Source organism: Cebus imitator, unplaced genomic scaffold (genome assembly GCF_001604975.1).
Source record: "Cebus imitator isolate Cc_AM_T3 unplaced genomic scaffold, Cebus_imitator-1.0 Scaffold15, whole genome shotgun sequence".
NCBI classification, from domain to species: domain Eukaryota; kingdom Metazoa; phylum Chordata; class Mammalia; order Primates; family Cebidae; genus Cebus; species Cebus imitator.
Window position 1 is genome coordinate 3,638,107 of NW_016107330.1, and position 12,261 is coordinate 3,650,367.

The 12,261-nt window shown below is 43.6% G+C and overlaps 1 protein-coding gene across 1 annotated transcript in view; it reads left to right on the forward strand.

Annotated features, from left to right (window-relative positions):
• VPS13D (vacuolar protein sorting 13 homolog D) overlaps window positions 1-12,261 on the forward strand; it is a 301,395-nt gene that overhangs the window by 172,164 nt on the left and 116,970 nt on the right. Inside the window, exons 60-61 of the mRNA XM_017504510.2 lie at window positions 9,462-9,611; window positions 10,873-10,969. Coding sequence (XP_017359999.2) covers window positions 9,462-9,611; window positions 10,873-10,969 — 247 coding nt within the window. The remainder of the gene's footprint in view (window positions 1-9,461; window positions 9,612-10,872; window positions 10,970-12,261) is intronic.

The window sequence follows — 12,261 nt, forward strand, 5'->3', positions numbered from 1 at the left end:
TTGAGTAGGCTATATGCACGCGGAAATGGTAGTGCTGCCGGAAGCTGGTCCACACTGTTGTACGCCTAGCTTGGCAACGTTTGTGCTGCCGGACACGGAGCAGCCGTGGCTAGCGATTGTGGTCGTAAAGTTGAATGGTCATAAGTTGCATAGGTCGTAAGTCGATGAATACCTGTATGCAGAACCATCTGTGAACCAGGCCCTAGTCTTCTCTTCCTCTGTCAGCTAATTATAGGGAACTCCCCTTGAGGCCATCAGTTCAGGCTGGGGGAGAGAAGGCAGGGTGGCAGGAGTGGAGACCATAGGCATTTGAGACACTTCCTTATGTAACTTACTTGTGCCTTCAGGATCTGCTCAAGCCCGATCCCTTATATACCACTTCCGTTTGATGACGGAATGCTGTTGTGCACAACCCACTTTATGGCTAGATGGGTGGGTCAGAAAGCACCCAGTCCATGATAGGCAGTTCAGGTCACATGGTGACTTGATGACCCATAGTCAAAGGTTCAGTTTCCACCAAAGCCTAGTAATAGGCCAAGAACTGTCTCTTAAAAGATTAGTTACCCGCAGAAGATGGCAGGGCCTTCCTCCAAAATCCTAGAGGCCTCTGCTGTGATTCACCTATGGGGGCCTGCCAAAGGCTCTAAACAGCATCCCTATTTGCCACTGACAGCTCAAACACCATTGTATCTTCTGGGTCATATGGCCCAGGTGACAGAGCAGCTTGCACCGCAGCTTGGACCTGTTGCAGAGTCTTCTCCTATTCTGGACCCCACTCAAAACTGGCAGCCTTTCAGGTCACTCAATAAATGGACTGGAGTGACATATCCAAATGAGGAATGTGTTGCCTCCAAAATCCAAATAGGCCCACTAGACATCGTACCTCTTTCTTGGTTGTAGGAGGGATGTAGGAGGGGACAAATGCAACAACTTATTTTTTACCTTAGAAGAAATGTCTCCACAGGCCCCATACCACTGGACCCCTAGAAGTTTTACTGAGGTAGAAGGTCTCTGAATTCTAGTCGGATTTCTTTCCCATCCTCTGGCACGCAGATGTCTCACCAATAAGTCCAGTGTGTTTGGGTCCAATCTGCATAATGTCATCAATGTAATGGACCAGTGTGGTATCTTTTGGAAGCAAAAAATGATCAAGGTCTTTCCAAATTAGATTATGACACAAAGCTGGGGAGTTGATATACCCCTGAGGTAAGACAGTAAAGGTATACTGCTGGCCTTGCTAGCTGAAGGCAGATTGCTTCTCATGGACCTTGTGGACAGGAATGGAGAAAAAAGCATTTGCCAAGTCAATGGGTGCATACCAGGTACCAGGAAATGTGTTAATTTGCTCAAGCAATGAAACCACATCTGGTACAGCAGCTACAATTGTAGTCACCATTTGGTTACGCTTACAATAATCCACTGTCATTCTGCATAGGCCAGATGGGAGAGTTGAACAGGGATGTGGTGGGAATCACCACCCCTGCATCTTTCAAGTCCTTGATAGTGCCACTAATCTCCACAGTTCCTCCGGGGATGTGATATTGTTTTTGATTTACTACTTTTCTAGGTTGGGTCAGCTCTAATGGCTTCCATTTGGCCTTTTCCACCATAATAGCCCTCACCTTACCAGTCAAGGAGCCAATGTAGGGGTTCTGCCAGCTGTTAAGTGTGCCTATGCCAATTATGCATTCTGGCACTGGGGACATGACCCCAAGATAAGTCTGGGGACCCACTGGACCCCCTGTAAGTCAGACCTGAGCTAAAACTCCATTAATCACTTGACCTCCATAAGCCCCTACTTTAACTGGAGGACCACAATGATGTTTTGGGACCCCTGAAATCAACATAAGCTTAGAGCCAGTGTCCAGTAGTGTCCAAAATGTCTGATCCTTTCCCTTTCCCCAGTGCACAGTTAACCCTGGTAAAAGGCTGGAGGTCTCCCTGAGGAAGGATGGGAAAAAGATTCACTGTATAAATAGTCAGTAACATAGTAGGGTTCTTCTCAAGGTGACTCAGCCCCCCCTTCATTCAAGGGGTTCTGGGTCTGTAAACTGACTCAAGTCTAGTAGTTGACTGAGAGGCCATGATTCTCTTTATTTATAATTCAGACTAGTCTTTTGTCTGTTCAACCTAGAATTGTTCTGCTTGGATAAATTAAGTAGGAATGCAGCAGGCTTCCTATCAATTTCATTTCTAGGAACACCGTGATTAATTAGCCAATGCCAGAGCTCTACACGAGTCAGACATTCTGATTGCCACTTTGCCTCTGCTGTGCATTACGGTAGCTGTGCCCACTTTGCCTTTGACAATTGAATGCTGCCACTTGGCCCCTGCCACCCCGGGATCCAGTTATTCCCGTTGTATTTGAGTTTTGTAGTTGAGTGACTGTGGTTCCCACCGTTAGATCTGACATACGGAGAAGAGCAATTACAGGGTTCTCCAAAGAAGCAGGTGCTGCTCTTACAAATCTGTTTCAAAGGGCATTGGTCAAGGGTGTATCTTCTGGACCCTCCCAGCTGGGATGAGTAGGTCTAAAGTGACAGATCCACTCCACTATCCAAGTCTCCCTAAGCCTTTGGATCCCTTCTTCTACGTTAAACCAAGGGAGATCAAACACATTTCCAGCTCACTCAAAGTGGGCCATCTTTTAATCCATATTTCAGCCAACCAAGCAAATAAACTATTAGAACCTTTTTTTTTTTTTTTAACCTCCCCAAGCTGCAACATTAAAAGCAGAGTCCCTACTTAGTGGGCCCTCAATAAATTCAGCCTGATCCAACTCTATGTTCCTTCCACCATTATTCCATACCCTTAATATCCATTCCCATACTGTTCTCCAGATTTCTGTCTATATAAATTGGAGAACTCAAACAGTTCTTTTCAAGTGTAGCGCACCTCCTCTTGGGTCACACTCTCAACCTCACCTCGAGGGGCCTACCAGGATTTTAGTCTAGTTACAGGTCTAGAAGCAAACAGGGGTGTTGGGGGTGGCTCCTGAGGCGAATCAGTATTATTTTGCCTAGCACCTGACTCAAGGGAGGCCATCACTGATGCCTCAGGTAGTGCAGGGTTTATCTCCTCAGATGAAGGTGGAAAGGCTGATGACAGCATGGGTCAGGGAGGGGATGTTGCCACTACTGGGGATGGGGAAGATGTTCCTTCTGGTAAAAAAAGTTTCATCAGAGTTTTCAAACTCAATGTCTCCAGCTTCATCAGGGTCCTCCCACACATCCCCATTCCAAGTTGCAAGGTCCCATTCTTTTCCAATCAATGCCCTCACTCTAACAGTAGACACCTGATGAGGCTGTGCATGCATCTTTCATTGCAGATCAGCCATTTGCATGATAAGAAAGAGCTTGTGTCTGTTTTTTCACAGTTTCAGCTCTTTCTCTGCAGGAGATAAGACTCTCACTCAGGGCAATCTTAACAGATTTGAGGCTCAGTATCTGCTTCTGAAGCCGGGAGAGAGAATCCCTGAGTTCATCATTTTCTTTCATCACTTGTCCACTGAACTTAGGAGCAACCAACCAGCTTCATTATGTTCGTTGGTTTTCCTCATATTGTGAAAGGTATTAATGTATAGAGTCACTAAACTCCTTGCTTCTCATGAGCGGAAATCAGGAGTGTCAAATGCATTTATTTTGCATAACAATCCAAACAGTTCATGCCAAGGACTATCAGTGTTCTCCATACTATTAGAAGTAGAGTCCTAAGCATTTTTAGGTCTAGTTATATTAAGCATCCAACTCCAGAAACCTCAAAACCAACTAAAAAACTCCATCCTTGCCCGGGCATGGTGGCTTACACCTGTAATCCCAGCAGTTTGGGAGGCCAAGGTGAGTGGATCACTTGGGGTCAGGAGTTTGAGACCAGCCTAACCAACATGGCAAAACCTGGGCATGGTGACACCTGCCTATATTCCCAGCTACTCAGGAGGCTGAGACAGAAGAAACGCCTGAACTCGGGTGGCAGAGGTTGCGGTGAACCAAGATCGCGCCATTGTACTCCAGCTTGGGCAACAGAGCGACACTCCATCTCAAAAAAAAAAAAAAAGAACTCCATCCTTAATATTCTGTTTCTCTAGAACCATTCCTGGTACCAAAATCTGTATTAGTCAGGGTTCTCTTAGAGGGACAGAACTAATAGGGGGTATGTCCCTATTAGTTCTGTCCCTCTAAGAGAACCCTGACTCTCTCTCTCTCTCTCTCTCTCTCTCTCTCTCTATATATATATATATATATATACACATATATATATATATATATACACACACACACACACACACACACACACACACACACACACACACAGGGAGAGTTTATTAAGTATCAATAGGCTGTCTGCAAGCTGAGGAGCAAGGAGAACAGTCTAAGTCCCAAAACTGAAGAACTTAAGAGTCTGATGTTCAACGGCAGGAAGCATCCAGCATGGGAGAAAAATGTAGGCTGGGAGGCTAGGCCCATCTCTCCTTTTCACATTTTTCTGCCAGCTTTATATTTGCTGGCAGCTGACTAGATTGCGCCCACCAGAATATGGATGGATCTGCCTTCCCCAGCCCACTGACTCAAATGTTAATCTTTTTTGGCAACACCCTCACAGGCACACCCAGGATCAATACTTTGTATCCTTTAATCCAAACAAGTTGATATTCAGTATTCACCATCACAGGTGGGAAAAAGAAAGTAATTTCCTAAAGATAAAAGAGGAAGACGTGACAAATCTGAACTTCTTTTTTTTTCTTTTTTTGGGATGGAGTCTCGCTCTGTCGCCCATGCTGGGGTACAATGGCACGATCTCGGCTTACTGCAGTCTCTGTCTCCTGGGTTCAAGCGATTCTCCTGCCTCAGCCTCCCGAGTAGCTGGGACTACAGGCATATGCCACCTCGCCCAGCTAACTTTTTTTCTTTTTTTTTCTTTTTTTTTTTTTTAGTACAGACGGGGTTTCACAGTGTTAGCCAGGATGAGTCTTGATCCGCCTGCCTCGGCCTCCCTAAGTGTTGGGATTACAGGCATGAGCCACCACGCCCGGCCTGAACTTTTTAATATGTAATCACCAGAGCTTCAAAATACATGAAGCAAAAACTGATAGAACTGAAAGAAGAAATTGACAAATATGCTAAAGCTTTTGATAACACTTTCTGAATAATTAATAGAACAAATAAGCTGAAAATCATCAAGATGTACTAGATTTGAACAGTGGTATCAACTAACTAGACCTAATTAACCACATTCTGAATCATAAAACAATTCTTAACAACTTCTAAAGGATTCAAGTCATACGCAGTACAGTCTCTGGCCACAATGGAATTAAAGTAAAAAGAAGAAAAAGGTAGTTTAGGAAACCTCCTGAATATTTGAAAACCAATACTCTTCTAAGTACCCATAGGTCAAAGAAGAAATCAAAACAGACTTAGAATGTATTTTGAACCGATGAAAATGAAAACACAACATCTGAAAATTTGTGGAATCATGCCAAAGTATTAAAGAGTCATTTATAGCACTAAATACTATATTAGAAAACGAGAAAGGTCTCAGAAGTGTGAGCCCAGTTGTCATTTTAGAAACTTGAAAACAAAGAGCAAATTAAAACCAAAATAAGCAGAAGAAAGGAAATAGTAAGGATCACAGTGGAAATTCGTGAACTAGAAATCAGCAACCACAGTAGACAAAAAAATCAGTGCAATTGAAGGTTGTTCTTTAAGATCAACAAAATTAATAAGCTTCTAACCAGTCTGATCAGGAGAAAAAGAGAAGGCACAGATTATTAATATCAGGAATGAGAGAGGTGCCTGATAAGCCAAAAGCTGACAAGTCGGCGATGGAGCTTTTGGGGGTGCTGCAAAATCCTTCTGGCCCCTGTAGTGTCGGCTAGGACTGCTTTGTTCACTTGATTGTAGGGCCATTGGTTTTCCAGGCTACTGTGGAGCTGGGGTGGAGATAAAGAGAATAGGACAAATTAAAATGCCACAGAGCTCACTGTTCTTACTGAGTTTCAACTTGCTTTCTTGAATAAATGCTCCTTAGATTGTTGCAAGCCTTTTATTAACTTTCAGAGTACTGAAAAAGTTGATTTTGACCGTTTTTGGCAGAGTACTGTTACTGTGCTGTCAAAACAACTTCTATATCTCTCTGTAATGTCATATTGGAATGTTTTTCCTTTATAACCTTCACCAAAGTTTAAATATGTTCAGGAAACTACTTCCTGGTAAACATTTCCAAAAGAAGGACCCAAAGCCCTAGACTGGGTCTTTTCCTGAAATGGACAAACTGCGTTCTTACTGGGAGTGTGCAGTGTGTCTCCTGTGACTGGGACTCCTCCTCTCCCTTAACGTGTCGTGCAGTTCCATCCAGATTATCGATGCCAGAACCTCTTTTCAGAAGAAATTTTTCTTTTGTTATATATCACGAATAACAAAGAATTCAGGCTAAGCTAACCATATCCTATTCGTTTGTGCACAGATAGAAAGTATCTTGCAGCTATTTCCCTTTGTCCTCCTTTTTTTTTGACCTTACAGAGATGATTCAGGGAACCATTTGCTGTTCATTATTTTCTTTAACTTTATTCTTTACTTTAAAAAGTTGCTTTTTTTACTATAATGCCTCTTTATTTGATGTGTGCTGCAAATCATAGAAAATAAGCAGGTTTGTGTTTCACTGTGGCTACAGTGCTGCGAGAAGGAATTTTTTAAAATAGAAAATAGAGATCCTGTCCTTAGGAAACATCCGATCTAACTGGGAAAATAAGAGTAGCTAGAATTAGTAATTCTGTTACTACAACTTGTATCAGATGTATTTAGTGAAAAAACGAAGGAGAAGACAGTATGGTTGAGCCCGTTATTGTCATTTCATATATTGGTTGAGATAGGTAATGATTCATTCATTCAGTCCATTCTTACTGAGCATCAGATGTGTGCCCGACACTGTATTACGTTCTGGAGATAATGGCTATGACTTAAAAAACACAGGCTCTGCTCTTCTTGAGCCAACAGCCTAGAGAGAAAGTCAGCCAATCAATATGTAGGCAAGCAAGCAAGCAAATGAATAATGACATTCTGTGATAACTGCTGTAAAGAATGGCGACTTTAGATAAAGTGCTACTTTAGAAAAAGTGGCTTGGGAAGATCTTCCTGAGGAAGTGAGAGCTGAGCCGAAAGTTGGAGGAATAGAATAAGCAAACCATAGAGATGGTCACTAGGAAAACCGTTTCAGGCAATTCAGAGACCCTGAGGAAGGAAGGACTCGCCCACATTGTAGAAACAATAAGGAGGCTTGGGCGAGGGTGATAGGGAACTGGAAGGGCAGTGTGTGAGGAAGCTGGGGAATTTGGTGGTAGCCAGTTCATGCAGGCCTTAGTAGCTGCAGTAAGAAGTCTGGTTTTATCCTAAGAGAAGTGGACACCACTGAAGAGTGTCAAGGAAGGAGGTACATGACTCGATTTCTATTTTATTGAAAGATCACTTTGGCTGCTATACAGAGAACACACTGTAGGAGGCAGGAATGGAAGTAGGAAAAATACTCCAAATCTCTTGCCCTTATCCCTGCCGTGAGAACCAACAGAAAGAAAGTCAGTTCCGGTTGTACAAAAATGTCTATGTGGAAATCCGTGCAATACAAGGGAGAGGTCAGAGGATTCAGTGCCAGAAATTTCTGCATTTGTATCTCACCTCTTCCACTTACAAGCTGTGCGAATGAGGGCAAGTAATTGAACTTCTCTAAGCCTCTGCCTACTTGTTTGTAAAATGGGGAGGAATAATACCTAGCCTTTAGTGGTTTAGGAAGCGATATGTGAGGTAGCATGTGGAAAGCACCTGCAGATAGTCTCTTAGGGGTACCCAGAAAGATGGTCTCTCCTCTTTCCTCTTCCTGGTGATGACCTTTGATGTGAGACAGAACAGGAAGGTGGCTGCTTCCTGCAAGGAGCCTCCAGACATCCATGTACATCTCAGTGTGGTGATTGTCCTCTGTTATGGCACTGATCAGGGCTGCGTAAATAGAGTCAACCCTAATGCCACTGACTTAATTGTTTCGTTCTTGAGAAGGGAGATGACTTTAGTAGAGGGAACTGTTCCCATTTGGTAGCCATTTGAGCTACTGGTTCTCTAAATTGTTTTCAAGGAATTTGAAGCCAGAGAGAAGCATTGATAGCATTATGTTTAAGAGTGCCAGTCTTGGGGTCAGACAGACCTGGATTCAATTTCTAGCTCTGCCATTGACTAGTGGTGTGACCCTATGCAAGGGCCTCTATTCTGAGCTTCTTCATCTATAACATAAGGACAGAGCTCATGAAGTTCTCATAAGGACTGCAGCAAAGCCCTTAGTTTAACCACCAGCATTATAGGTGTGGTGTGACTTGAGATCATGTATATGAAGTGGCTAGCGTGGAGCTTCGCACTTAGTATCACCTGTTTTACTTTTTTAATTAAATTTTTTTCATTCAGCAGGTCATGGACTTAAAATTCCTTTTTTCAAATAGTTGATTTTTTAACCAATGAATAAAAATTGTATACATTTGGCCAGGCGCAGTGGCTCACATCTGCAATCCCAGTACTTTGGGAGGCTGAGGAAAGGTGGATCACCTGAGGTTGGGAATTTGAGACCAGCCTGACTAACATGGAGAAACCCCATCTCTACTAAAAATACAAAATTGGCCGGGCGCGGTGGCTCACGCCTATAATCCCAGTACTTTGGGAGGCCGAGGCGGGTGGATCACGAGGTCAAGAGATCGAGACCATCCTGGTCAACGTGGTGAAACCCCGTCTCTACTAAAAATACAAAAAATTAGCTGGGCATGGTGGCGCATGCCTGTAATCCCAGCTACTCAGGAGGTTGAGGCAGGAGAATTGACTGAACCCAGGACGCGGAGGTTGCGGTGAGCCGAGATCGCGCCATTGCACTCCAGCCTGGGCAACAAGAGTGAAACTCCGTCTCAAAAAAAAAAACAAAAAACAAAATTAGCCTGGTGTGGTGACACGTGCCTGTAATCCCAACTACTCGGCAGGCTGAGGCAGGAGAATCACTTGAATCTGGGAGGTGGAGGTAGAGGTGAGCTGAGATCGTGCCATTGCATTCCAGCCTGGGCAACAAGAGTGAAACCCTGTCTCAAAAAAAAAAATTGTATATATTCATCATGTACAACATGATGTTTGGAAATACTTTCATGTTTTGGAATGGCTAAACTGAGCTAATGTGTGTGTTACCTCACATACTTATTTTTTTGTGGTGAGAAAACTAAAAATCTATTCTGTTAGCGAAGCACTCTCCTAATGAAGTTTAGCGTCTGTTACTATGACTGCCAACTTTATTATGACTGCCCTTTTGTGAGTTGCTATTGAGATCGAGTGAAATGACAAGGGTGCTTTCTGAGCAGCCTGCACATTACGAGGCCCCACTCAAGCATAAAAATGAAAACCGAGCCACTGTTCTGTTTTTGTTTTTGCTTTGTTACCTTTTCATGGTTGTAGGTGGACAATCAGCTCATCGGCACCACGCAGCCCTTCATGCTGTATGTGACTCCCCTGAACAATGAGAATGAGGTCATTGAGACTGGACCAGCCGTGCAAGTCAACGCAGTGAGGTTCCCCAGTAAGAGTGCACTGACCAACATCTACAAGGTGGGCTGGTGGGGGAGGCTGGTGGGTCGATGCCATGCTGGAAGGTTGATTTGTTGCATCACAGCCAAGTGTCAGAGCGCAGTGCTGGATGCTGATGGGAATAGCTCTGCAGGGTTAAGCCATGTGTGACATAATAGGTTGTTTGGAGGAATTGACAGGAACTACTCCTTTTGGCACTTTGTATTCTCAGTTGTGTTTTCAGTGACCTTGCAGGTGATAGTTTGTTAGTACTGAATCCATATGGGCCAGAGTCTATTCATGAGAGTGAAGTCATTATAGGAAAGTGTAGCATCTTCTAGATTGGTGTGGACCAGGCATGATCCAGATCTATTATTAAAAATAGAATAACCCCAGCTGGGCTCACTGGCTCTCACTTGTAATCCCAGCACTTTGGGAGGCTAAGGCGGGCGGATCACTTGAGCCCAGAAGTTTGAGACCAGCTTGGGAAATGTGGTGAAACCCCATTTCTATAAAAAATATGAAAATTAGCTGGAACTGGTGGCAAGCACCTGTAGTCCCAGGTACTTAGGAGGCTGAGGTGGGAGGTTCTGAGCCTGGGAGTTTTAGGCTGCAGCAAGCCATGATTATGCCACTGCACTCCAGCTTGGGTGACAGAGAGATGTGTGTGCAGGTGTGCACACAAACACACACAGACAGGATAACCCTGAGATATTGGGCAGGGGCTGTGACGGGTCTGACCTTGAGACAGGCATGCTGCTACCTAAGTGACCACACTGTTTACCAAAAGCAGATAGTTACAAATCATAAACTTTCTTTCTTGGAGGGGTCTCCACACACAAGCTAGCTGTTCCAGCAGCCAACTCTGGAAAAGTGGGAGCCGACCAGGGGTTGCTTTCCATACTTCTCGTCCTTTGTCACCGGTGCTGCTGGGACCAAACCTTCCTATAACCCTGAGATCCACAAGCCCAGCCATGCTCCTCCCTAAACTAGCTGCCGTCCATCTAAGCATACACCTTAAAGTTCTTGCACCGCAGGGCATCTGAGGCTGGAATTCTGACTAATGAGGCCCAGATTTCCTGGGGACCAAACCGTAGAATGGCAAACCATCTGTTAAACATCTTTTGGGAGTTTTTGGTTAATCATAACAATATATAGAGAGATAAGCCAGAAATAATTTGGCATTTTGGTTATAAAGCCATATGATTAGTGAAACCTACCATGTCATTGAGGCCTTCTTGGTGGCACAGATGAATGTTCCTTCTGATGTTCACACTTTAAATCAGAATTTCTTTATCTCTAGCATCTGATGATCACAGCTCAGAGATTCACAGTGCAAATTGAGGAGAAACTGCTCCTTAAGCTGCTAAGTTTCTTTGGCTACGATCAAGCAGAATCAGGTAATGTTGAGTGTTCTATGTCTGTGTCTGGGAATTGGTCCAAAGATGATATTTTTGAGCCTGTTTGTAAAATAGGTGGCCCCTTGGTGTCTGAGAGTCTCCCTCTCCACATCTCAGCCTGAGCTAAGAAGCTAAGGCTTGTGTTTCAGTTGTGCTTTTTCAAAGCATTACTTGTTGTCTGAGTTATCTCTGTGAACTAAGGCAGCCATTCAGAGGGTCTTCTGGAATCCTGGAGTATGCAGTGGTACACCTTTGGGAAGCAGTATACTATTGCTGTTTGCTTTGCATTTTTTGATTCGTCTGCTCTAGGATGACAGAAATGATGTTAGTCATTTAGCACGCCACTTCGTTTCCTAACCTTTGTTTATTAAACAGACTCCAGGCCAAGAATCAGAAATCCCTTCGGCAGTTCCTTTGGTTTAGTTGAGAAAATAAAATTGGCTAGCGTCAATTCGTCAACTTTTGACATCCAAACCCTTGTGCCTTTCTGTAATTACAAAGGTTTCTAGTTACTTTACTCTCTTCTTTGTAGAAGAGAGTAAGATAAGCTGTTGAAAAACCCAGGTTTCCCGCAGTGCTCCAGAAATAATTGAGCGGTTGCTTCTTTTAGATTCCTCCTCATGGCCTTTCCTCCTCCTTTTAGATGGGCTTTTCAGGACTGTGTACACAGCTTAGAAAAAAATTCAATAATACTCAGTCTTTTGAAGCCTAAACTAAATATTGAGCCTGAAGAAATGATAAGAAAGAGTCTTTTATGTTTGTCTGACCATGTTGGCTAGAGAAAAAAATTACTGGGAATGTGTGTACACATGTACATCCATACACACAATGCAAGAAAAATATTTTTGTTCTTTTTATCTCAGATTTAGAATTTAAGCTTTAAGAGTATTTGGGATCAAGAGCAAGATCCTGTCTGTTTAATGCTGTGTTTTCCACTTTGGGTTGGAACGCCAGTGTTTATTTGTATTCAGACAGCCACTTGGGAGCCTGCCTGCCAGGTATCCATTCTGTTTTGGTACCTTCCTGGGAAGTTTTATTTTAAATTTGATTCGACATGCTTTTCTTATAAATTTTCTTATAAATTGCTGTAATAAATTTCTCCTCAAGCATGGATTTAGACTTTTGTAAAATCCTGGCCTGCCTTTCATTGGAGTGGGAGCTCAGAGGTTGCTTTCCATGTTTCTGATATGTTGTCACCAGTGCTGATGGGACAGAGGCAGCATGCAGCCCTCAGATCCACAAGCCCAGTCCTGCTGCTCCGTAAAGTACCTGCCATCCTGTCTGTAGCTGTT